The sequence below is a fragment of the Osmerus mordax genome, chromosome 14, assembly GCF_038355195.1.
Source record: "Osmerus mordax isolate fOsmMor3 chromosome 14, fOsmMor3.pri, whole genome shotgun sequence".
Lineage (NCBI taxonomy): Eukaryota > Metazoa > Chordata > Actinopteri > Osmeriformes > Osmeridae > Osmerus > Osmerus mordax.
Genome location: NC_090063.1, coordinates 15,472,272 through 15,499,008, shown reverse-complemented (window position 1 = coordinate 15,499,008; position 26,737 = coordinate 15,472,272). Strand labels below are relative to the sequence as shown.

Here is a 26,737-nt window from a genome sequence, read left to right as displayed (position 1 = left end):
AGCCATTTCTTAATAACGGACTGGGGTTGAAGTCTAGGTTTGAGACACAGAAACCCGGTGAACCGTGTTTCTGAACCAGACCGAAATGACCTATTAGACATAATTGAACTCATTTTATGTGAATTGGCCTCCTCCGCCTTCCAAACCCTCTACCTTTCTCTGTTGTCAACGCTCTGTCTACCCCTTTAAGTTTTTCCGCGAAATGGCAACGTGCAGCCGTTCGTCGTCACGGTGGTTACCGCCTACAGTTTCAAACGATTGGTCGAGCCGTGGGAATATTCAAAACTACTATTGGTTGGGTGCCGGTTTTTACAGTATTGAGAATGCATCCTCTTACTCCGACATCATACTGTAGTTTGGACGGCGGATGCGGATGGGTGGACTGGGACGGAGTATTTCATTGAAGACAATTACAAACGCCATTACCATTTTACGTATGTGCCATGTCGAAGATCTCTTCAAAGTAGCCCTCTGTCTTCATGGATATTTACAGAGATATTAGGCTACTCTCAATCTATTTGGACTTAAGTGGCGGGGTCGTTTTTGCAGAGGAAATACGCCTTGCGATCAGGAGAACAAGCAATCATTCGTGACCAGCCAAAGATAAACAAGCCTTATGATAAGACTCAACACTGTATGTATGAAATATAATTCCATATATTACACAGATGTTAGGTGTATTTGACGTATTGCATGTGTAGGTTACTTATTCAGAGTGTCAATTATGTATCATAATTTGTTGAAAGCTTTTTGCATTGCAGTCAGAGCAGGTGCTTGTATACATTCAAATGGAAGCTAAATATTCGGATAAGTCGTAAGGAGAGGCATTTAATGATTGGCTTCGTAAGTAAAGAAAATCATGTTTTATGTAACGCATTGTTATTATTGGAGTCAATAGGAAAACCCATGTTCCCAATTCCATGTACTCGCTTAAATGCGATCGGAACATGCACCTATATGCGCACTTAGGAGACAGCGTTTCGCCCTCCGTTATTCCCAGGATGGTCGGTTGTTCAGGACTGCATGCGGCAGATTAGAACCTCAGTAGAAACACAGGATTCATATATGAAAAGACAACACGAATTTGTTTTAGACGATCACGTTTTCGGATTGTGGCAGGCCCCCAGGAAACGAAATCTGACTTTGTTTAATAGTGTCCTGATGCTTGACTTCCGTGGCAGCTGGATAGTGCTTGGTTTGAGTCTGCGTTTAATAGAATGTGTATACGCGCTAGAAACGGTCAAGTCTGGCATAAGTTCCATCGCAAGTGTCTGTGTCGCGGGGTGGTGGAGGGTGGTTTGTGACTGCAATATAGCAGGACTTATGTGTCAGAGTCCTAGTGGTTACAGGAAATGCTTTGAAGTATATTATTGGCTCTTCAAAGCTGGCTCTGAAGGCTTAGCTTCCAATTCTATTGTCAAAGCCGGGGGAGGGATCATTGCACCTCATTGCACCGAGGTTGAAGGTTGGTCGCGGCGAAGGGCAATATATATTATGGGGCAAGGTGTGAAATTCTATCCTGCATGCTTTCCTGGCTGTGTCAGATCATTTATTAAATTGAGAGACTGAAAGTCTTCAGTTTCTCATCACGGCGTTAAAAGACAAAGCGGCTGCTAGCCTACACAATGTAGCAGTTTTCTTGTGTTGTTCATTGAGGGGGGAGGGGGGGGGGGGGGGTTGGTTGGTTCAATAAAGACAAATAACGTATTTGGTGATGGATGGTGTTCTGTCATTTATCTGGAACACCGTTGCATTCCAATGTTTTACCGTGGGGCAGCTATACACATCAGTATTGACCCGGTCTCATTCTTGTATCTGCATGGTATCATTTGTTTTTCTTTTCCATAGACCTATTCAAATCATGAAATAAACATTATGGCCTTTGCGTTGCCAGAACATAATTAAACAAAATGAAAAAATGCCGTGACTTACCCTCCCCCTCCCAACTCGGGAAATTGCTTTATTCATACATCTTGGGTTGACTGACATTCAGTTTGACTGGGCCGCTTTCATAATTCTGTCAAGTCTGCAGTTTGAATAACAGAAGCTAAAAATCTTAATTTCAGCTGCCACTCAGTATGTAGTGCTGCATGTTTAATATATGATAGAGCTTAAAGCCAATGTGATTACTCTGGAATTGCTTTTGCTTTGCATTGATATCTGTATTTCTTATGACACATCATCTTTAATCATTTGGAGACACATAACCTTGTTTTGGATTAGGGGAAGATGGAAATGTCTGTAGGAATATTAAAATATGATAGAGGTATTAATACACATTTATGGATAAGTATACAACCTTATATGCTTGGTGGCCACATGCACTCTGGGATATTCCAATAGTAGATGTTGATATTCTCAGCCAGGCAAGGGTTAAACCTTGTACAGTTTTTTTTCCAGGTCTGGCCAGCTTGTTTTAGAGCCTGGTAGAATTACAAACAGAGTCATGTGTGAGAATCCCTGGGGTCTCCCATGGACCTCCTCCCAGCCCATCAGCACTTTATCTCCAGGCTTGCGATGAGAGGGGATTTGTCATCTGCCTAACTGTCTGTTCTGTCTGTTCCCCACTATTCTCCATTCATGGGATATGAAAGCCTTTTCTTTGCAGGGCCTGGGCTGTGCAGTGCAGCAAGAAGCAGTGGTCTCTTTTAAGATCACTCAGAATGAAGCGTCAGTGAACTGCAAGGGAATTCAAGTGGTATTTTCCAGAAGCTACTGGGGAAACGCAGGTCACTTTGACCATCTCCTTTTGATGTTTTCCCAAATTCAAACCGTCTACTTTGGGGCCCTTCGGGTTTTTTGTGTAAGTGTGTGAGTGAGTGAGTGAGTGAGTGAGTGTGTGTGTGTGAGTGTGTGTGTGTGTGAGAGAGTGAGAGTGGAACTTGTGGCCTAGAGAGAGGGTTTTAGAGATTACAAAAATGACCAGAGTTCGAGAGTTAAATGGGGGAAAGTGGGGAGATGTAAAGATTAAGTGACCTTGGAGCACCCAATCACCCAGCTTCACTCACAGGGTAATGGCACTGGCTTGGTTGCTAAGCATCCATGGTAAGCACCTTTTATCTACTGAGGATGTCGTTTGTAATGATGGGCTGGCTGACATCTTTTGAAATCTGCCTAATTGGTCTTTTTTTGTTTTAATTGGATGAGGGGGCTAAAGTGACAGGGGTTTAGGGTTGAGGGGTTAAGGATTGGGCCTCAGAGGTCACAGGGAGAGGAGGGAGAGAGGGGGAGAGAGTGGGGAGGGAAGGTTTGGGGCTGTTCTCTCTCTGTCTGCTGTCAGAGCGGCCATTTGTTTTGTCTACTTCACGGTGCCCAGCCTGTCCCTCGAACGATACGCACGCTCGCTGCTGCCTGAATGCTCTCATGTTATCTATCGTGAACCTATCCGGAAGACTGCAGACAGAGGTCATTCAGGATTAGTGTCTGGCTCAAAGTCCTCTCTTTCTCTCTCTCTCTCTCTCTCTCTCTCTCTCTCTCTCTCTCTCGCTCTCTCTCTCTCTAACCACCCTCTCTCTCTCTTTCTCCCCCTCTTCTTACTCTCACTGTCTTTCTTTCTTTTTTTCTTTTTTATCTGTGTTTATCATTAAGCGTAGGAAGGAGTTCTCCCTCTAAGTGAGGGCTCTGCGGGGGGCGTAGAACCAATCTTCTCCCACGAGTTCTTTCAGTTTTATTAACATTTTTAATCACTTGAAGGAATCGGTGACCCGTAACAGCCTAATGGTCTTCAAGTCTGGCCTTCCGGGACTGAGGGAGGGCCTGGTTTGAATGGAGGGAGGGTACGGAGGGTTTTCTTGGCAGCAAGAGGCACTGTGTATATGACTGTTTTTCCCTTTGTAGACAAATCTTACTTGGCAGCGAGTTTATCTCTCTGTGGTAGGTTTCCGAGATATTGCCTGGTTTTCAAAGTATCCTGTAAGAGAAATGTTGGCTGGTTTTGGAAGAACGTTTCAGGAGGTACAAGATACAAACTGAGAATCGATGTTGCAGTGGGTGTACCTCGAAATGTAACTTCAAAAGAGGTGATAGAACAACAATGCTTGAAAAGGCGTCTTTCGAGAGACATCGTTAAAACCAAAGCCTGTCTGTCGTCCATTGCCCAGCCCAATCTGTTTAGAGAAGATCTGCTTTAACCGCCAAGCTAATCTGTGATGTGAATTAGATTAGCCATTGTGTGTTTTGACTTGGAAAGTTCTTCTCTGTGTGCAGTGTGCAAGATGATTAAAGACAAAGGCAGGCTTTTGATTATTGGCTGTGCTGAACTGTTTAGCCTCCCTGGCCCAGCAGGTGTGACTAGCAGTGGGTGGATCAGACACAGAGCGTGCAGATACTATTGGCTAGTTAGTTCCCTGTCCTTGCGTGTGCTTGCATGTGTTGTCACCCTGGCTCTCTCAACAATGCTCATTACAGTACCTTTGAAACCACTCTTTGTTGATTAAAGCATTTGCCTTCACCTACAGTATGACCACAATGAGAATAATACTATGTCACGGTCATTGGCCTTTGATACAAACTGTATCACTGGCCACTGCAGTAGAGAATATTTTGTAAGAACTGCATTCAGTCGGACAAACAAAGCCACTCTTTTCATCCTGATGTACAATGTAGCAAAGCCGATAATGAATAAGCGATGATTCCTTTAAACATAGAACGAGCAAGTCTGTCTTCACGAACCGCATCAGTCACAAAGCCAGGCTTATCCAAACCCCTTCCTCGAGTTCCTCCTCTTTGTGTCTTGGTGGTTGTGGGAGGAAAAGACCAGGCTGTTTACCTTGTTGTCTCTGTGGGCTAGAGACCGGAAGTCCGGGAGTCAGGGGGCTGAGCGGTTAGGGAATTGGGCTAGTTATCCGAAGGTTGCTGGTTCGATTCCCGGCTGTGCAAAATGACTTTGTGTCCTTGGGCAAGGCACTTCACCCTACTTGCCTCAGGGAGAATGTCACTGTACTTGCGCTCTGGATAAGAGCGTCTGCTAAATGACTAAATGTAAATGTAAGTCCTACATGCATCTACTGGAGAGCAGGAGAATGGGGTGGGGAGGCCACACTTGACAAAGATAGACCCAATTTCACAACAGTATTTAGGGGAGTATTTTCTTCCGAAAATGTAAAGTCTTTCGATTTAAGGTTCATAAAATGCCTAGCCGGGACTCACAATTTATACAAATTCAGAAATCAAAAAGCCCAAAGCATTTTACCCTGCCCCCAAACAGCCATTCGTTTCTATCTCAGAGTATTTTGGGGAATTTTGTATTGACTCACTGTATATATTTTCTAGGATATCTCCAGTGTTTGCCTGAATTGTATGGAAATAGCAATCCAGAAATCCCCGCTTAACACGGTTGTAATACCTTTTACAGGGACTAATCTCAATGGAAATGAGGCTCATTGTCATTAGCCGAGGGCCTTGCGCTTACTTATTGTGTAGGGCAGAGCGACTCTTAGTTGTTAGGATGTCCTGCATTTCAACCTTCTTTTTTTACACAAAAAGAGAACATAAGAGAGAAATCTGGGTCTCTCCCTGAGTTCTGATGCCAATTATGCAAACTATTAGAGAATTTAACCAGGCAGTCTCTTATCGGCTAATCCTCGAGTAATAGATTCTATTAAAAATGCATGAGAGGGGGTACATGGATGAGACCAGCAGCTGCAGATACAGGCCTGTCTTGGTCTGTCTGTCTGTCTGTGAACACTGCCTGTCTGTGAACATTGTCTGTCTGTCTGTCTGTCTGTGAACATTGTCTGTCTGCCTGTCTGTGAACACTGTTTGTCTGTGTGTGTGTGAACACTGTCTGTCTGTCTGTGAACACTGTCTGTCTGTTTGTGAACACTGTCTGTCTGTCTGTTTGTGAACACTGTCTGTCTGTCTGTGAACATTGTCTGTCTGTCGGTTAACACTGTCTGTCTGTTTGTGAACACTGTCTGTCTGTCTGTCTGTCTGTGAACACTGTCTGTCTGTCTGTGAACACGGTCTGTCTGTCTGTCTGTGTGCGAACACGGTCTGTCTTTCCTGAAATCCGAGTTGTTGGATGTTGTTTACGGTCTACAGGCGATTCTTATTTTGTTGTTAAATGTTTTTGAAAGATAGTTGGATAGTTTGGAAAGTAATCAATCTCTAAGTTACCTTGACAGCTTAATAAGAGAGTGTCTTTAATAACATGAAAATAACAAAGAAAGACTGAGGATTTAGAATCTTGTACCGTACCATCAGCAGTTTGTGTTCTACTTGCTAATTCCCGTTGCTTAGCTCTAGGCCTGGCATGGATTTCTTAGTGAATAAGGAAGGACATTAGCATAGCACTCTAATGCTAATCCAACTAGCGAGAGAAAGGGTGCTACACTCAAACCTTTTCTCATTATCATCTAATTATTAACTGAGAACTGCAGAAGCTGAGAGGATTGGGTGCAAGGAGGAGGATTGGGAGGGGTGTGTGTGTGTGTGTGTGTGTGTGTCGAACGTGTGCGTGTGTGTGTGATAGCGGAGAGGGTTAGTGGTTTAGTAGCGGTGGTTGGGGGGGGGGGGGGTGTTGAGGGGGGGGGGTCTTGAGAGTGTTTTTGTCTGGGTGTTATTTGTGTTTGTTTAGAGGGTTTCAGGGCATTTTTCCTCTATCCTCTAGCCCAGACCCTGGAGGCTGGTCTAAGTAGAAGGAACCTTCTTGGAAGGTCAGGGTTAGGCTCTTATCTGTGTGTGCTGGGGCTTATATTATCAGTGCACAAACACGCCCTTCCAAACATCTTTTGGAGTTTCCCAGGGTTAGCTGAAAATGGATGTGGCTCCTTGTTTCGTTTTTTTATTATTTCTTTATTAACGTTCTTTGAATCGAGTACACGTCTGAATGAGATGCAGGGAATGTTCTGCATCACAAAGGGATGTCAACTTCAGGAGGGGGGGGGTTGAGGGGGGTGAATATGATACAGTAATTTAGGAGACACTCGCCTGATGAGAGATATCCAGTGGAAGTTTCTTATCAACAGCTTTCCCATGGGGCGGCTGTACAGAAGGGTACAGAAGTCCCTGAGGGACACCATCTGGTTCCAGCTGGAATCGAAGAGGATCAGAAGTCTGCAGATTCAAACCACAGCCATTTTGGCTGCTTCTCCTCTCTCTCTCTCTCTCTCTCTCTCTCTCTCTCTCTCTCTCTCTCTCTCTCTCTCTCTCTCTCTAAAATAGCCTTGGTGTGGAAGCAAAGGTGTCTCTCTCTGTCTCTGTCTCTGTCTCTGTCTCTCTCTCTCTCTCTCTCTCTCTCTCTCTCTCTCTCTCTCTCTCTCTGTCTCACTCTCTCTCTCTCTCTCTCTCTCTCTCTCTCTCTCTCTCTCTCTCTCTCTCTCTCTCTCTCTCTCTCTCTCTCTCTCTCTCTCTCTGTCTCACTCTCTCTCTCTCTCCTTCCCTGAGTTGACCTTGTTATCTCCACAAACACAATCCTGTCCATCGTCCCGAGAAAGACAATAGCTTGTAAAATGAGACATTTAATTTTTTTGTGCCCCCCCTCCCCGAAAAACTAACCCTTCGGTGGTTGGAGGGGGCCAATTTGTCTGCCAAAACGTTCTTATCAGGAAAACCTTGGGAGACAAAAGATGGAGTGCCGGGCGCCCGGCGCTTATCTCTCCGACAGACCCTCGGTGGAGAGCATCACCCCTGATAAGGCCTCTTATCGCCAGCCCCGATGTCACCCCAAAGTGGCAAGGATTGAATGTCCTTGCCACTCATACTTTGTCCCCTTTTCTCATTATCCGAGCGAGCAGAGGCCTCTCTCACATGGCCCCGGAGACAGGAAGAGGTGACAGATTGGTGTGAGAGGAGCAGGAGTTGGTGGGGAAGGGGGGAGGTTCGATGGTGGAGGGGGGGGGGTCGATGGTTTGGGGGGGGGGTTGAGGGTAGGGAGGGTCGGGGAGTGGGTGAGGAAGGGGGGGTGGGGGGTGAGTGTAATCATGTGTTCATTTAGCAGGCACTTTTATCCAAAGCGACGCACAGGGGGAGATCGAACCTGCTGCCTCTTGATCCACAGCCTTAAGCGCCACCAGCGGGATGGTGGGTCGATGGTGTGATCATGGGTGGTTCCTGTCAGCCCTGGAGCCGGTGGAGAGGGGACAACTGTCCCATGTTTGGTCAGGAGTCATGCTGAGAGACATGCTCAGGGACACTGCCGAAGGACATGACACTGCAGAGGGACATGCTCAGGGACACTGCTGAAGGACATGACACTGCAGAGGGACATGCTCAGGGACACTGCTGAAGGACATGACACTGCAGAGGGGACATGCTCAGGGACACTGCTGAAGGACATGACACTGCAGAGGGACATGCTCAGGGACACTGCTGAAGGACATGACACTGCAGAGGGACATGCTCAGGGACACTGCTGAAGGACATGACACTGCAGAGGGACATGCTCAGGGACACTGCTGAAGGACATGACACTGCAGAGGGACATGCTCAGGGACACTGCTGAAGGACATGACACTGCAGAGGGACATGCTCAGGGACACTGCTGAAGGACATGACACTGCAGAGGGACATGCTCAGGGACACTGCTGAAGGACATGACACTGCAGAGGGACATGCTCAGGGACACTGCCGAAGGACATGACACTGCAGAGGGACATGCTCAGGGACACTGCTGAAGGACATGACACTGCAGAGGGACATGCTCAGGGACACTGCTGAAGGACATGACACTGCAGAGGGACATGCTCAGGGACACTGCTGAAGGACATGACACTGCAGAGGGACATGCTCAGGGACACTGCCGAAGGACATGACACTGCAGAGGGACATTCTCAGGGACACTGCTGAGGAAGGGTGCTCTGGAGAGAACGTCTATGACTGGCCTGAACCCTTTAACTTCAGTTAGAGTCACACTCTGAGGAAAAAAAAAGCTCCACTCTCTGAAAACACTTTGATCCTTGTCCTTTTCAAGCTCGACGGAGAACGCACTGCCCCTTCTCAGCCCGAGGTCTCACAAATCTCTTTTTTCCACTTTTAGATTTGGACTGGATAAAGGGAGCTTCCTGTCAGTTATGCATGCCGTTTCCTCTTTCCAATCTCACCCCCCCCCCCCCACCCCCCCCCCCCCCTCAGTAAAAACATTTTTGATTTTAAAGAAGTGGCCTCTCTCAGTGAATGATAATGCCTTCATCCAGGGGCAAATTGGAGAAGCAATGGAACGTACTCGGATGCTCTTTACTCATATTCCGCTCTGGATAAGAGCGTCTGCTAAATGACGAAATGTAAAGCAGTGAAAGCATTTCCCTGGAGACTCCTTCCCCCCCCCCTCTCTCTATCCCTCTCCCTCTCTCTCTCTCTCTCTCTCTCTCTCTCTCTCTCTGTCTCTCTCGCTCCCTCTCTCTCTTTCTCCTTCTCCCTTTCCCTCTCTCTCTCTCTCTCTCTCTCTCTCTCTCTCTCTCTCTCTCTCTCTCTCTCTCCCTCTCTCTCTCTCTCTCTCACTCATGGTAATGGAAGGGTAGTTGTGAAATTGGTATTCTTTTCTGAAATGGAGTCTGACCATAGAGAGGCTTTTAGCTTTTCAGCCCATGTGTGATCAGATGAGAGAGCCTGTGCTTTGTGGTTAGAAGGGAGAATGTCACTGGGGGGCAGAGTGGAGGGAGCAGGAGGGGGTGAGAGGGAGGGAGTGGTGGGGGGGATCTCTTCAGGCACCTGACTAGAATGAGACCCAGTGTGTTCCTCTGGTCTTTGAGGTGGAGGTAATCATGTTTCTTCAGTCAGTCACCGAACACTCTATCCTGTGGTTGACTCACTTAGGCAGCCCCGTGGACTTAGAGTGGAGAAATGAAAACAATGAGGAGTGGTGAATAAAGAGAGAGAGGAGGGGGGGGGGGGAGAGAGGAGAAGATGAGGTAGAAAGAGATAGGAGAAAGGGAGAGAGAGAGGAAGTAGAGGGGGGGGGAGAGAGAGAAATGGGAGGGAGAAAGAAAGAAAGAAAGAAAAGGAGAGGGAGGGAGGGAGAGAGAGATGAACACAGTTGGAGACAGCTGTGTGCTGCTGGCCTTAAGCTGTTAGTCTTTCGCTCTCCACATTCTAACGACTCTCAACATTTTTGGAGTTCCTTGTTGACACATGAAGCCAGTTTTAATGAGGAAAATAGCCTTGGTGTGGAAGCAAAGGTGTGGGAGACACATTGTGATAGAGAGGGTGCAACAACATATAAGAAGAGGTTGTTTTGCATGTGGCAGTGTGAGTGTCCCTGTGTTGTTAGCCTGGGGTCGTTCATCTTTATTATCGCCAAGCTAGCGTTTTCATACGCTGACTCCATCAGATGATCAAAGACGTTGCAGCAGAACCAGATGCACCTCTTCATCTGAGGCACGGATAATATTCCGCTGTCGATCTCACTGAGAATGATCGCTGCAATCAGCGACGCTGTGAGACGACGGCCCAGTCAGGCACACAAACGCTCATCCCTTCTCGACCACACTTACCATTGCAAATTGGCAAAACCGTTTTGGGGCGAGGACGAGAGGGAGTGGTGGTGGTGGGGGGGGGGGGGGTGGGGGGGGAGGGGCGGTAACGGACGATTCCCTCATAATCAATACTGCCATCCATCCATGGAGAAATGGACTCCTTGTGCTCTGACGCCGCGACGCAGAGAAGGGGAACCGAGAGCAGCTACAAGGCATTTTAACGATCCCTGATATGGAAGGGGACAGAGGGAGATGGATCATTGTAGAGAATTCTCCTAACAGCTGAGCTAGAGGGGGGGGGGGAGAAGGAGGGAAGAGCTGCTTTGGTGTGTGTGTGGGGGGTGGGGGTAGGAGACACGTGCTGAGTCTGACCAGCAGGGGGCCTACTTTTACTCAGACCGTATTAGCAGAGTGCAGATCACGGTTGAGGGATGAGAGAGACTCCTTGGTGGACGTTTGCAAAATCCCCTTTTTCTCAGGCTCTGACCGCCCGAAGCTCTCTTTTGATGTGTCAGTTCAGCCACCGCCAGGGGCTTGTAATGTGACACATGGCTGAAAGTGAAATTGAGACTCTGGTTTCTCCTGTGTGTGTCCCTCCGCCCCCTCGCAGGTCCTCCGGAGCTGTGTGTGGCTGTAGAACCCCGGAGAGCTGCCATGTTGGCCTGCGTCCAGAGGCGGCAGAACCTCTCGTCCCAGCGCCTGGTCTGCGCCCCAAAGATCCTGGAGGCTCCGCCCCTCACGATCCAGCTACCGCCGCTGCCGTCACAGAGCACCTCTCGGAAACGTGAGTCCTCCTCTCTCTACCGGTACTTAGTCCTCCTCTCTCTACCGGTACTTAGTCCTCCTCTCTCTACCGGTACTTAGTCCTCCTCTCTCTACCGGTACTTAGTCCTCCTCTCTCTACCGGTACTTAGTCCTCCTCTCTCTACCGGTACTTAGTCCTCCTCTCTCTACCGGTACTTAGTCCTCCTCTTTCTACCGGCACTTAGTCCCCCTCTCTCTACCGGCACTAAGTTCTCCCGTCTCTACCGGTACTAAGTTCTCCTCTCTCTACCGGTACTAAGTTCTCCTGTCTCTACCGCTAGTGGGTTTCCCTGTCTTTACCGGTAGTGAATCCCCATGTCTTCACTTGGAGAGTGTCAGATCAAATCCTACCAATATCAATTGTCTTGAGCTTTCACGAGGTCACCATTCACTAACTAAAAAATCAGTTTGTTTGTTTTTCTCACGCCTCAATTGCAACGTTAGTGAGCTTCTGAACTGTTTGGCCGAGGGAGAGAGAGGCAGGCATAGAACCTCAGCAAATGAGCAGCCCTGCCATGTGTGTGGGTGGACAGAGAGAGAGAGAGGGGGAGAGAGAGAGAGAGAGGGGGAGAGAGAGAGAGAGAGAGAGAGGGGGAGAGAGAGAGAGAGAGAGAGAGAGAGAGAGAGAGAGAGAGAGAGGGGGGGGAGAGAGAGAGAGAGGGGGAGAGAGAGAGGGGGAGAGAGAGAGAGAGAGGGGGAGAGAGAGAGAGAGAGAGAGGGGGAGAGAGAGAGCTATTTAACACATGATTTGGTCGTGCCAAAATGTCTTGCATTTTTCTAACTTGGATTGTGCATTATTTGTTGTTGTTGCGTGGTTGTTGTTATAGTTTTCGCCGCCGTTATATAACACCAAAACACATTACTAGCATCCATCTACCTGGCAATACAAGTTTTCTTGTTGTGATTGTGAGGAAGGATGGTGAGGGGGAGGCTAGGGGGAGGGGCCAGAAGGAACAGGGGGAAGAGGTGAAGGGGTCAAAATGCCAGAACGTCCAATTGTCAAAGACGGCTTCACAGATGCCCATAGATCAGCACCTGTAACGAACCTGAACACTCAAGAAAGACAAGGAAAAACCAGTAATCTCAAGAGAACTCCTTGTGTCTCAGTTAGGAGTTAGGACTGAGAGAGGTGGGGTGAGGCTGGACTAACAGGTGAAGGCTGAGGAGGCAGGGTGAGGCTGGACTAACAGGTGAAGGCTTTGGAGGCAAGATGAGGCTGGAGTGACAGGGAAGGCCGGGGAGGCAGAAGAAGGCAGAGGGAGATAGGGTGAAGCTGGGGAGAGATAACAGGGATGTGAGAAGGGTAAGCTAACCTTGGCCTGGCTCTGTCGTGGAGAACTCTGGGATAACATCCCTCCCAGATCTATGTGAACTGGTCCTTTATCTCAGGTTGTCATCTGGTACGCGCTAATTTCATTCATGAGGGTGTTGATCTGACTGGAGCTGAACGTTCCGGGCCGGAGCTGCGGCCATGGTGACGGCGATGCTATCGCCATGGTGACGGTGATGCTATCAAGGTCGCACGCCCCTTCTTCCACGTGAGTCTTGTGAAACTCACAACTTTGTTAACAACTTCTACGCCAAGGTAGTTTTTTTTCATCACTTTTAACAGCCGTGAACAAAGGCCATTTTCGTGGACTCTGAGTCACAAAATTTCTCTGCTGTAATGTCTGTGAGTCTCTCTGTAGAGCACGGCAACTAGGACGGAAGATCTTCCTTTTGAACTCGGTCCGCAGTATGAACCGTACCCAGGCATGTGTTGTGTTAATGACTGAACACTCTTTGTGATTACATGCCTTATTATGCATGTCATAAACACAGATCTCAAAAGGCATTGTTTGTAGTCTTCCCTGCCAGCGCAAATTATGATCAAATTTAATGAGAGGAGACATAGAGGCTGCTGTTTACTGATAAATCTGGTTAAGGGCAGTCTGGGTGCGTGGATTATAAACTGAATGCGGATGGTTTACCTTTTAAGAGTAAATGTTTGATCTTGATTAGATTTTTGCCTGATCTGTTACTCTGGTCTCTTTATAGGAACAGATAAAAAAGACTGTAAGCTTATAAGACTGCCTTGGAGCATGAAATGATATGAGTATTTTATTGTTGACTGGAAGATGCATTCATAGTTAGGGTTAGGGATTAATTAAGAGATAAACTTCAAGGTCGGTGTTTCTGAGAGAAACGTCAACGTCAACGAAACAAACTGATTGGATTTGTTCTCAGCACAAAAAACCCCCTCCCCGAACATCTCAGGTTATCCTCTCATAGAACCTGACCTTCCTACTGCCATATGCCTCCAATCTCCCCCATCTCTCCCGCTCTCCCGGGGTGAAATGCCTCTTTATCTTCCTGATATTAAATATTAATTGGGAATCAGTGGAGCACTTGTCTGCTAAACGCTGGAACAGAAGGGCGTAGTTTGCCTTAGGCAAAACCATGGGCGTCTACTCAGCCAGTTTACCTGTAGGACCCACTCTCTCCCTCGACTGCATGTGCAGCCAGTGTGTGTGTGTGTGTGTGGGGGGGGGGGGGGGGGGGGAGGCACCTCCTCTCTCTCCCTTCCCCTGCAGCACCACTCTGACATTTCAAACACAGCCACACAAAACAAACGAACCCAGGGAGGGGAGCCCCCTGGCCAGACAGAGGGAGTTGTCTGTGAGACTGGATGGGGGTCGTTTGGTTTAGCTTCCATTAGGAAAGTCATTCAAAAAACGGATTCAATCGTGGTTTTTGGGCTGAAAACCTACATTGAATACGTCTAGCCTAAACGCCTGCTCGTTTGGCACAAAAAAGGAACTACAGCACAGTTCACAGAAATGTCATATCACATAGCGAATTACATGTGTAACCTGCTTCGGGTGACTGCAGCAAGGATTCCCCCAGGAAGCCATGTTGGAGGCGAGGAGGTTGGCGCTAACTGTGTGGCTCCATGGCAGGGGGTTTGCTCTACTCGGCTCTTTGGCTCAAAGACAGGGCCAGGGAATGCTTTCCCCCCCCACGCTGGCAGGCCCGTGTTTCCGGAGGGCCTTCTTAGAGAGGCGCACGGTCCCGTAACTGCTGGCGGGGAGAGCAGCGCGGAGATAAATGAGGAGTGACACTGGAATAAAGAGGTATCCGCCCGCGTGTCTTCAAGCACACATAACTAAGTGCACAACCCTGGGGTTGTTCTGTTCCGGGAACACCCCACACGAACAGATTACCAACGAGGGTGAGGGAGGGGAGAGGGGCTCGAAACGAGAGCTACGTTTTGTTTGTGTCGTTTTAGGGTTTGTGTTTATGTAAGCTAGAGGAAGAGTCAATGCAACTGTGGTGGGTGTACTGCATGTGACTGATGAATGAGAGACTTACAGTGTGTGTGTGTGTGTGTGTGTGTGAGAGAGAGAGAGAGAGAGAGAGAGAGAGAGAGAGAGAGAGAGAGAGAGAGTGATGATGCAGGCCTTTGGGGAAATGTAGATGATATTAAGGATGTAATTTTGCTCGCTGAGTATCAGCATATTACCTTAGGGTCTGGCCCAGAGCCCTGGCCTCTCTCTCCCCCTATGTATCTCTCTCTCTCTCTCTCTCTCTCTCTCTCTTCTCTCTCTCTCTCTCTCTCTCTCTCTCTCTCTCTCTCTCTCTCTCTCTCTCTGTCTTTCTCTCTCCCTTCGTCTCTGTGTCTATTCGTCTCTCACTGTCTCCCCCCTCTTTCTCTCTTTTTCTCTCTCTCACTCTGTCTCTCTCCCTGTCTCCCTCCACCTCTCCTCCACCTCTCTCCCAGAATCAGCCCTGTGAAAGGCCTGTAACCCATAGGCCCTTGCTAACCTCCACACACACACACACACACACAGACACACACACACACACACACAGACACACACAGGCCATCATTAATATGGATGCTTGTTAAATGGATACTGAGATTATGAGAAGAGCAGGCTGTGCATCTAAATGCCCACTCTCATCTCAGGGGGGGCAGGCCCTCGGCAGACACCATCTACAAGACTCTACCACAGTCACCATCCCAGAGGCCCTGTCCTGCTCACAACCAGATACCAATCTAGGAAACTCCGCCACAGATCTCCACTGTAGATAGAAGCCGTCAGATCGGTGTGGAGAAATTGCCCTCGATGCGCATTAAACAAATCGTCAGTTTTTCTCACACGCGTCGGCATGCGGCGTGGGAAGTAGCGGTTGAAACAGGGGAGGTTTTGGAGGCCGCTGCGGGGTGTCGTGCTGAAGAGCGAGCGAGGCGGGCAGGGTCAGTAATCAATACCAGACGAGGCGTTCTCTCTCTCTTTCTCTTTGTATCTCTCTCTCTCTCTCTCTCTCTCTCTCTCTCTTTCTCTCTGTATTTCTCTCTCTCTCTTTCTCTTTGTATTTCTCTCTCTCTCTCTCTCTCTCTCTCTCTCTCTCTCTCTCTCTCTCTCTCTCTCTCTCTCTCTCTCTCTCTTTCTCTCTGTATTTCTCTCTCTCTCTCTCTCTCTCTCTCTCTTTCTCTCTGTATTTCTCTCTCTCTCTCTCTCTCTCTCTCTCTCTCTCTCTCTCCCTGTCTCCCTCTCTCTCTCTCTCTCTCTCTCTCTGTCTCTCTCTCTGTCTCTCTCTTTCTCTCCCTCCCTCTGTCTCTGTCACTCTCGCTTTCTTTCTCTCTCTGTCACTCTCTGTCACTCTCTGTTTCTCTCTCTCTCTGTCACTCTCTCTCCCTCTCTTTCTCTCCCTCTCTCTCTGCCTAAACAGCAGGCAAGTCAATTACTGTACAGAGCTGCAGCTCTGCAGCTGAAGGATAGGCGGGGTCAATTAATTACACGGGTCCTAATGAGTGGGCCTATTACGGGCGGCTGTGCTCGTACGGGACGTTGCCATGGCAACGGTGGCCTGGGCTTGTAATGCGTTGTTAATCAGCTCATGTGGCGTCAAGGATGGTCTCTGGCTAGGTTGGTTAGGATGTTGGGATTATTCGGCGTGGTGAAGTAAAAACTGCCGGCGTGTGACAGGAAAGCAGGTTTTTTGTTCCTGTTTGGAGAGCGAGAGTGCAATTAAGCACTAATTAACCAGCTAGTGTTCAAGCGCCTCTGTGCCACAACCCCCGTGAGGATTAGGTATTTGTAAACATGTTATCGCGCAAAAAACTGTTATCGCATGAAAACTTTTTAGCATAACATCAAAGCCTTTCTAGAAGGGGGGGGGGGGTTTACCTATCTCCATGTGGATCGAGACCTTGAACGAGTTGAGAGAAGACTTTGTCCTTTTTTCGTCTTGGTATGTGGGGCCTAGTGAGAGAAGGGGAGCAGCCATGGTGTGGAAATGCGCTGAGCCCGTCCAACTGCCGTTTTTAGAACCTGGCTCAGGGGCTTGTTTTGCCCGTTAATCAGTGATTAACTCAAACAGCTCCAAAACAATGAGGTCTCCACTCTGATCTGCGGGGAATTGCTTTAAGCGTGACCATGGGAAAAAAGATTAGGCAGCTTACCGCGACAGACAGGGCCGTGTGGGATGTTATGGGGGTGGATTGAAATAAGGGTTACGAAAGACCAGCAGGGCAGGCTGGGTACTCACTGTTGTATCTCTGCATAGATTTGTTCTTTTAACCTGATAGTTTGGCTTTTAAAAGCTGTAGATACACAGTTTTACACACTCACTCTCTTATGCACACACACATACACACAATCCCACACACACTCTCTAATGTGCACACACATACACACTATCCCACTCACACTCACACTCTTTTCCCCAAAAAAACACACTTATACACACTCACTCTCATGCTTTCTCTCTCTCTCACACACACACACACACACACACATTGCAGAGATGCTCATTATCAGCCAACAGAAAGTAGTTCATTATAGATCTTAGAATGAGCCTGAGGTTAATTAGGCGTGGTGTTAATTGAGATTTTAGGATTGCCCTTCACCCCCTCCCGTCCTCTCCAAGGACAGCTCGACCCCCCCCCCCCTCCCACCGCCACCATGAGGGAGCAGCTAAGATTAGGTGTTTTGCCAGATAAATTATACTTGTTGTTCTCATTAGAGGTTTCCAGCCAATTTCTACCCCCCCCCCCTAGTCACTCCACCATCAGAGCTCAAGGCTGACAGCGTAGGAGGGTGCAGCTAAGTGGTTAGAGCACTTGACTGCAGATCAAGAGGTTGCAGGTTACAATCCCCCCCTCTCCTGTAGTTGCTTTGCTAAAAGCATTATTGTTATTACTAACACACTTAGCGAATCAACAGCTGAACCCCCCATCCCAGAGCACTTCACCTCAATCACTCTGGTCGGGGGAAGAAGAAAAAGCAGCTTAAAGGAGTTCCAGAACGTGAAAGGAGTTCCAGAACGTACATTTGTAAGCCCTACCAGCTGCCCTCGGACAAGGTTGACTGCTAAATGAGCGTTGTGGTATTCAGCGCGGCGCTTTGCGGTAGCGAGACAGCGAGAAGTGTGCTGTGATCATCTGCTCCTCTCTCTCCAGGCTGAAGACTGGGAGGCTGTAGCTCGTGTGTGCAGGCTGATTAAGTGCTTAAGGTCAAACTGCTAATTACCCCTCTCTGTCACGCTGTACCTAACAGCTCATAGTGGGTGGGTGTGTTTGGTGTGGAAGAAGGCATTTCTCGAAGGCTTAAGAAAAAGCTCAGTTTTTGTCATTCGCAGCCTTTCCTTCCTGGGGATTTCCATATATTTCAATGGTAGCGCCAGGAAAGGTCAGACTTGTGCGTTTCCAGAGCTCCCTATCCAAGAAAGGTAACATTCCAGGAAGCCTACACATTCGTAAATCTGGTGTCTTCCCTTCTACTGTGCAGCTGGAGGCTATTCCAGGCTCACGGCTGGGCGTTTTGAAAGCTTCGAGCTGATGAACGATAGTTGGCTGTGTGGGGTGGGCCTCCAAGCGGGCACAGAGTCCCTCTATAAAGCCTCGGAGCGGTGGGTGGCATCGCTGTGACACTTCGCCACTGGCCTGACAGGACTGTAATCTCTGGACTTATGCAGTGAGACGCCCTTTGAAGATGAGATAGCATTCACAGCGTTTGAAGTGTTTTGGGCTCTGGGACTGTGGGACAACCCCTGACGTCGAACCAGAGACAGGAGGGCTGGAGTGGCAGGCTGTGATTGGTGTTTTTTCTTTTTCTGTGGTAATTGGGTGAGGGGGATGCCAGAGGGAGCACATCAGACAACTAGAGCAATTCAACAGGAGAGGATGTTGATCTCGGATTTGAAGCAGTTGTTTATGTCAAAGGGAAGGTAGGAGAGGGACCGCCTTGTTGGAGGAGACGACTCGATGAGGTCTCAGGTGAACAGGATTCTCTGAGGAAGCTCGTGGTTTGGCCCGAGGGAAGCATAATCCTGCTGCACTCCAGCCTGGTCCTCTTCCCCTTCTCTCCAGAGGGAGGGAAACCCAGAGAGAGGGAGCGAGAGAGAGAAAGAGAGAGAAAGAGAGAGAGAGAGAGAAAGAGAGAGAGGAGGGAAAGAGAGAGAGCGAGAGAGAGAAAAAGAAAGAGAATGAGATGAGGGCATGGAGGAGGTTGCTCAAGTCAAAATCCTGTGTGTAGACATCTGTTCAATGCTCCCCAACGCCCCTGTGTTCTCTAGCTTGCTTGTGTTGTGATACATAAATAACTACTGTTGTGCCGTGCTATGTTTCTCTGTGGAATTCATTGCGGCTGCTGGCACCTTGGTGCTGTTCCTGTGCCTCCACTGGGAGATGCCTGCATGAATCCAACCCTCAACCTCGCCTCTTTCCGCCATCTTAAACACCCAATTTATTTCCTTTTATGAGATGGATCTTGTAGATTGAATCATTTTCACAGTTGGAGGCTCATTGTGGGCCTGAAATGAAATGAACTCCCCAATCAATTTCAAACGGGAACAACAAGTGAGTTCTCTCTCGCACGGCTGAGGAGATTCTTAAAAAGGGTTTTGTTATTGAAAACGAAATTAAGTGTTTTGTTTAGATTTCTCTTTTTTCTTCTTCTCCCATCCCCTTTTGTCGTTTCTTTTCACTTTGTTTTGTCGCTCGTTGTGATTTTAGCCGACTACAGAGTAATCTCTCACTAATTTCGGCACTTTTGCTTTTCATGTCAGGAATTGTGTCGTTTGGAGGGGCGGGGGTAATTTCTGCCAGGTGATTTATTGCCTTTAAATGGAGCGCCTATTCCACCTCTCCTTGGTCGCCTTGAGCTAAGCAGCCATGAAATTGCCTGAATAATGGTGTTTAAATCCAATCTTGGTTTGTCCATTCAGCTGTCCAGTACACCCATTCAGTAGCGGCCCTTATAGAGGCTCTTTTCCAGTTTGCCTCCACTTCTCCATCAGTTTCCAGCTCCTACATCACAGTCAATCCAGGCTCAGAGGAGGATTTAGGAGAGAGGATTCCTCACAGGTAGATGGCCTTAAAAGGTTTAAGTCTGCTTAGGAACCGCCTTAGAGAAGGCAGGATACCCTTGACGAAATCAGAGTCTTTTTTCCAATGAGGATCTATTTTGTTTTTTTCTTGCCTGTGTGGGAGGTAAGATGTGAGAAATACACAGTATCGGAAGAGGGTTCTACTGAAGAACACTGTCTTTCTCAGTTCAAGGGAGGCTACATCAGGTTTTACATGTTGACCTGCAAAATCTAAAGGAAGCAGATGAGTTCGGCTGTCATTTCCTCCGACCTGATTCCAGCACCAACGGCTTCTGGCTCAGCCCAGCCCAGCCCAGCCCTGGCCCCTCCTGCGCTTGTCTCACGGCCAAAATATCACCAAATGAATCCCACTTGAGCCTCTTGCGACGACAAAATTGTGTTTCTCTCCTCCCCGGCCTCCTCCTGCTCCACTCTCTAATTTCCCAGAGTAATCCGATTCTGGGTTGAAATAAGTCCAAATTAATTTCATAAAGCACTGATCAAACAGCACCCGGGGTGTCTCCCGTCCCCCAAATGAGTTTAAAGGAGATGCAGATGTCTGGTGCTCGCCCTCTGAAAACAAAGGGGGCAGGGGGAGAGGTGAGAAGGAAGCGAAGGAGGCGTTACAATAAGTGGGTTTTTATTGGACGATTTTTCTTGTCTCCGCTCCTCTTCCTGGACATGTGGCTGTGGCATGTTTATCTATTGCTATATTTATCATCAGCACTTCCTCCTGGAAAAGGGCTTCAGCTGTAAAGGGAAAGGTCAGCAGATAAAGATGATCGCCTTTATCTCGTCTTGAGTCGCAGCTTCCAAATGTCAAGATCAATCCTCACTCCTGCTTCTCATCAGGCCTCGCAGTTTCAAGGAAAATTTGTAGCATCAAGATAATTATTCAGTCAGTCTTTTGGATTGAATAGACATTAATGATAGCGTGGACTAATGCTTTATCAATAAACTAATCTCAGAATGTACCAAGCTAGGATGGGAATAGATATCAGGCGTTTAAGTCCAGTTGTGCCAATGTTACTTCTTCTAATCTCTAACATTCCTCTTTTCTACTTCTAATTTTCCTAATCTGGATTCTGAGTGATTCATAGATGCTGGTTTAGAAGGGGATGGAGTTCAATATTCTGATTAATCCAAACAACTGACTTTACAATGGGATGAAATGTTTATCTGAGTGATCCATTGAACCTAGTTACAATGGGATGGGATTCTGAATTTAGAGGGATCCATAGAACCTATTTTACAAAGGGATGGAATGAAATGCTGAGCAATTCATATAAGCCAGCTAACAATGGGATGGACGTCTGAGATCCATAGAACCTCTGTAGAATCTCCGTGAAACCTCCATAGAACCTCCCAGTAACAGTTCCATCCACTGTGTTTGTGTTTCAGATGAGCTAGCCTCCATGGCGCCGTCTCGCTACCCGTCAGCTGCTGAACTGGACGCCTTCGCCCAGAAGACGGCCAGCAGCCCTCTGTCCATCAAGATCTTTCCGTCCAACATCCGCGTGCCTCAGCACAAGCAACTCAATCGCACCGTCAATGGCCTGGACACCACCGGCCCGCGCTACAGCCCCTACTCTGGGGGCTACCAGGGCCTGCTGGCCACGGTGAAGGCCTCGGTCCTGGGTCCTGGCGTGGTGAAAACCTCGGAGGGCAAGAGGACTAAACATTCCCCGGAGCAAACGGCGGTGGCGCCCTACAACCCCGCCAGCCGGCATGGACTCAAGGCCTTCCATCGGCCCCCCAACGGGCCCGGTGTGACGGCGCCCTCTCACCTCGTGCCGGCTACCTCGGCCGTGTCCGGGACCGGTCAGACGGTGGCGTTGGGGCCCCAGGGCATGCTGAGGCAGATGGGCCGGCAGCCCCACAGCCAGGCCCTACCGAGGGGCGGGGGGGCCCAGGCCAGCCCCTTCCTCCAGGCTGTAGCTGCCGTGGCCTGCTCGGACTCTGGCTTCCCCCTCGGGGCTCCGGCGCAGAGCGGCCTGGCCTACTCGGGGGCCGTGCTGCCCACGCAGAGCGCGGACATCGCCAAGGCCGGCTACCTGGACGCGGTGGACTACGGCATGTGGCAGCAGTACCACCAGGGGGCGCTGCGCATGTATGGCAACTCGAGGGGAAGCAGCGGGGGAGGGGCTACCGTCAGCCGCTCCCCCGAGACCTGCCTCCCATTGGCTTGCTCCTCCCAGCTCTCCTACAGGCCCCACCCTCTCAGCACAGGAGGAGAAGGGGGCGGGGCTGAGCGCGTCAGCTCCTCCCCTCTGAACTGTGCAGCCATGCACGGGGAGTTCTCCGTGGGGCAATACTTTGCCCCGCCCTGGAACAGTCTCCTGGTCACCCCGGACAGCGACTGTTACACCTCCCAGGAGATGCTGCCCGGATCCTCAATGGCCAGACCCAGGGACATGGGCCTCTCCCACCCTCACCCCCACCCCCACCCCAGCCAACACCCGCACCCCGGTCTCCGCCACCTCCCCCACCCCCAGGCCTACAGCACAGACCAAAGCCTGGGGCTCTGTTGTGGCGTGGCGGGCAGCAGCCTGTGCCACGCGTCGGTACTGAGCAGCAGTCTGCAGTCTCTGGAGTGCCTGATCAGTGAGATCCACCCACCCTGCATCAAGGAGCGCATGCTGGGCCGGGGATACAACGCGGCGGGCTTGCCCCACCTCCTGGACTACCCCCCCCACCAGCACCCGCAGCAACTCACCAGCCACATCCAGCTACCGGTGTTCAGATAGTAGTGTGTTCATTTAGCAGACGCTTTAAAAAAAAAAATATATATATATATATCCCTAGCGACGTACGGGGGGGGGGGGGGGGTATTCCAAACCTGCCACTTCTCAATGTGCTGTCGAATGGTCTGACCACCGAGCGGTGACCGGATAAGACCAGGGCACGCCACGCTGGACACACCGCATGATGACCAAGGGAATCCCAACGAGAACTCACTGGCTGGCGGGGCGCCATGTTGGATAGGCTCCCATGTGTCACCTGCCTTTTTAATGTGAGCATGAGCTGTACGTGTTGCTAGAGGGCTCTGTGTTAAGTATGTGGTGTTGTAGAGTCTGAAAGGGTGATCATGATAATCAATTATGAAAATAATGACTGACCTGACTGACTATCCTCTGACATTTCACTTTTTATTTGGGGGTGGGATGTTTGTTGTCGTTGTTATTGTTCTTGACCAATCAGGTGACGTCTAACTGCTTCAGATGATTCCTGTGCTGTGTACCCAGCTCAAACTAGTCTGTTTAGGTACAGCAAAATACCATAGCCATGATTTAAGGTTTATTTTGTAATGTTTGTTTGAGTATTTCAGGTGAGGTAAAAGTGTATGGGCAGGCGATCCTGAAGGCTCTTTACAAGGTGACAAGCACTATTCCTACGTCTAGGAGATGTGATGAGCACAGTAGAGACTTTGACATGACTTGCTGTTTCGGTGTGTCTCTTTTTACACTGAAAACCTACATTCTCACCTTCCATTCTCTTCTCTCACTGAGATGATCAGTGATCGTGTTGACTGATTAGAATGCTCTAATTTGACTGAGATTGGGTCGGCTATGGTGTCTGGGGGGAAAAGGGTTTAATTGAAAAGGAGAAAACTTGAATATGTATTTTGCCGTGTGGATATTTATAAAGGCATAAAATGCGTTGGCTGCTAATTAGGGATTCTTTGCTTCAGAATTGTTTCAAATGTTTAATCTTTTTGTTGTTGATGATATTGTTTTGTCTCTTCTTTCGTGATTCCTCTCTGTTACCAGACTGTGTCTGGACAGATGCCCACTAGATGAGCGATAGCCATTATGTTGTATTATTTAAAAATGATTCAAATGACCCCTCAAATCCATAGGATTATCAGACTGTCAGTTAGGAGGTTACCATTGCCAAACACAAGGCATTGTGTGTCTTTCATTGTGTCATCGCCTCACATCTCTGCATCCATCATCACTACTGCATAACCATCCCAGGATGTAGATCAGGATGTGGACAGACTCTCTGTTTTGTTCATTTCTGCTTTTCTAAGACAAAGTTTCAACCTCCTGGCCCAGCTGTTGGACCCAGCAGATAGTCGGTGGAGTCACATGACCCCGTCTGGTTAATAATAATGTATTCACTTAGCAGACGCTTTAATCCAAAGCGACGTACAGGGATTAGATCTACAGTCAAATGCTCTAACCACTGAGTTACTCCCGTCATGGTTCACTGGAGGACTATGAACACCATGTTGGGGACACAGCGCGAGCTACACTGGAGAACACCGTTCACAATCATCCCCTGTCAGACTGTGTGAAGCCCTCTGCTGCGGCTGGACTAGTTTCCTGTCAAGGGCTCGATCTGCTGGTCTGAGAGGTCTCCAGGTCTAAGCGACTCTTGTATGTCTGTTTTTAGGATGCTGACTGTTTGGGCTTCTGTAACCTGTCAGGGTTATGGTGAATTAAGACATTCTTAACTGGCTTGATGATTATATAAAGTGCAATTATTATAACACAAGAGCCCTCTCTAAAAAAAAAAGTTAAAAAGGAAATACAAAAAAAACAAAATGTTGATTTGACAATGTATGACCCCAGTACCTTTCCCACTACCCTGTCCTGTTCTTGATTAAGATTGTCAAATAAATGAAATTCTTTTCTAAACCAGCAAGACATTTTTTTTTTCATTGCACATTCCTCACACCTACTATAAAAAAAACACAATTGTGCAAAGAGATTGAAATAATTGAGTTGTGGAGCGAAGAAGGTACAATATCTGGAAAACAGCCGAGCACACAATATCTGGATTGGAAACTTCAATCTTCAAGATAAAAAAGAAACAAATTGGAATCATATCTGAATTACATCCTAACCTTTTTTTGTTGAGCTGCAAGTCCATAAATTGATTTGTGCTTGTCCGTCCTCATGAATTTACGCACAACTGCCATATTCATGAATGTTTATTTTTTGTTATGATGGCATGGGGGATTCCATTCGCCTTCCAGTCTTCTATCATGGTTGTAAAATGGCCGCTAAAGCGATGGGCAGAAGCTAGAGAAACCTTGGAAGAGTCATATAAATGGAAATAAGAAAGTATAGGCCTTCTCCCACTCCTCTCCCCGCGGTGTTGCATTTGTGAGTGAAAAGTGCACACGTTCCTCCGGAAAAATACACGAGAATATATTACTTTTAATAATGTATATGATCCCATTATTCAAAAACAGGCTATCCAACTGAGAGCTGTTGAATATTTAGCCTGAAGAAGCAGTGCCCTGAGGCACGGGTCTCATCACCACCCTGCCTTCCTAAACTGCCCTACATTTTCCAAATGTCAGCTCTCATAAGGAATATTATAAATCTGAGCCTCAAATTATTTTTGACTGAGGGCTTTTCTTTCAAGTCAAACATCACTGGGGTCAAATCCATAGAAAATACGAACACACAAATACAAACCAGAAACTCTTTGTTTGCACTATACATTAGAAGATTATGGATCATTTACATTTTGGAAATGGGGAACGAGGGGGGGGGGGACAATGGCAATGGATCCCATTGTGTGATCTGTACATCAACCCTGCAGCAGTCGATGTTGGCACACATAAAGGTTTGTGTCCTCGGTGGGCGCTGGCTGTTGAGTTGGCCTGTCGTTGAGCGCTTGTTGTCAAGCCGACGGGATGTTGTCATTGACGACCCGTGTCAGGCTTTTTTTTCCCTGGCCCCCCCCCCCCGGGCCCCCTGGGCCCCCTGGCCCCCCCTGGGCCCACTGGCTGGCCCCAGCCAGTGGGCCCTGGCACATCCTGGGGCAGCTGCGCAGATAAACCTGCAGGATTACACACCCAACTCACCCCCACACACACATACACACATCCTGCTCATCCTACACACACATGCGTACACACCACACACTCGTACACACACACAGGATTAGGCTGCTGAGGGCGAGCGACAGGAGCCACCCTGGCTTGCAGCAGCAGAAGCCCAGGGTGACAGAGATAAAGGAGGAGAGGACAGGCAGGGGAGGACAGACAGCCAGGGATGAGAGGGGAGGAGAGGACAGAGTCAGGGGAGGAGAGGATGAGAGGGGAGGATAGGATGAGAGGGGAGGAGAGGATGAGAGGGATGAGAGGGGAGGAGAGGACAGAGAGTCAGGGGAGGAGAGGAAAAAAGGGAGGAGGAGAGGACAGGCAGGGGAGGACAGACAGCCAGGGATGAGAGGGGAGGATAAGACAGAGAGTCAGGGGAGGACAGGATGAGAGAGAGGGGAGGAGGAGAGGATAGAGTCAGGGGAGGACAGGATGAGAGAGAGGGGAGGAGGAGAGGATAGAGAGTCAGGGGAGGGAGAGAGAAAGGGAAGAGAATGAGGAGGTTCTTATGGAGCTTCTACCACCAGCTCCTCCACAATGTTCATGGAATCAAGGAACTACTTGACTTCAGTACACAGAGGCAGAAAGTGTTTTTGTATTAGAACAAAAAAAAATCTTTAACCTTGAAAAGATGCACTATGAAATATAAATCAATCTTGTTTCATCTTGATGCCAAACAGCACAAATTGTATCCATCTCACTAAGTGAGAAGGTACAACAAAATTAAGTAAATGGCACCGCCAGGAGGCTCAAAAGTGAACTACTTTTATACCAGAAAATGAAAATTCCAAATCCAAAAATCTTTGAACGAATCATCTTTTATTCGTAAAAATATAATAAATTACTCATAATCGCGTCGTTACAAATTGTTCACATTCATTTTGTTCAGTGTTTGCTCATCACAACATGCTGGGTTTACAAATAAACCAAAGTACTAAATCTAAAAATGGAATCAACAAACTTTCAACAATTCTGTTTTTAGGTCTACCATGCCTCATTAAGAACCACCTATCCTGGATAAAGAGTTTCTATTCAGCTCGAAAACTTAAAATCGAAACTAAAAGTAAATCAGAGGAAACTAAACATATGGACTCTGCTTATCCTACGTCCATATCTCCAGCTTTAGTGGTTGTTATTATTAGGAAAGGCACACGGAAACACTATCAGATAAATGCCATGCCTTTAACAAACAAGGTGACACAAACATTAAAACTCACACAGAAACAACACAGGCATTTTCACACAAGGCACTCCAGAAAGGTTGTCGACTGTTAAGGCAGGAAGAGGTGTGATGGGGGGGGGGGGGGGGGTAGTGCGATAGTTC

At 48.3% G+C, this 26,737-nt stretch overlaps 1 protein-coding gene across 1 annotated transcript; it reads left to right on the top strand.

Annotated features, from left to right (window-relative positions):
• Nucleotides 1-510: 510 nt before the first annotated feature.
• On the top strand, nucleotides 511-22,318 carry LOC136956923 (protein FAM222A-like). Its single transcript, XM_067250966.1, has 3 exons — nucleotides 511-634; nucleotides 11,023-11,196; nucleotides 20,973-22,318. The coding sequence occupies exons 2-3, from the start codon at nucleotides 11,067-11,069 to the stop codon at nucleotides 22,316-22,318; spliced, it is 1,476 nt and encodes a 491-aa protein (XP_067107067.1). The 5' UTR covers nucleotides 511-634; nucleotides 11,023-11,066.
• Nucleotides 22,319-26,737: the final 4,419 nt, after the last annotated feature.

Coding starts and splice junctions, on each gene's coding strand:
- LOC136956923 (XM_067250966.1), top strand. CDS start 11,067: ATGTTGGCCTGCGTCCAGAGGCGGCAGAACCTCTCGTCCCAGCGCCTG. Junction 11,197..20,972: donor ACAGAGCACCTCTCGGAAAC/GTGAGTCCTCCT, acceptor TTTGTGTTTCAG/ATGAGCTAGCCTCCATGGCG.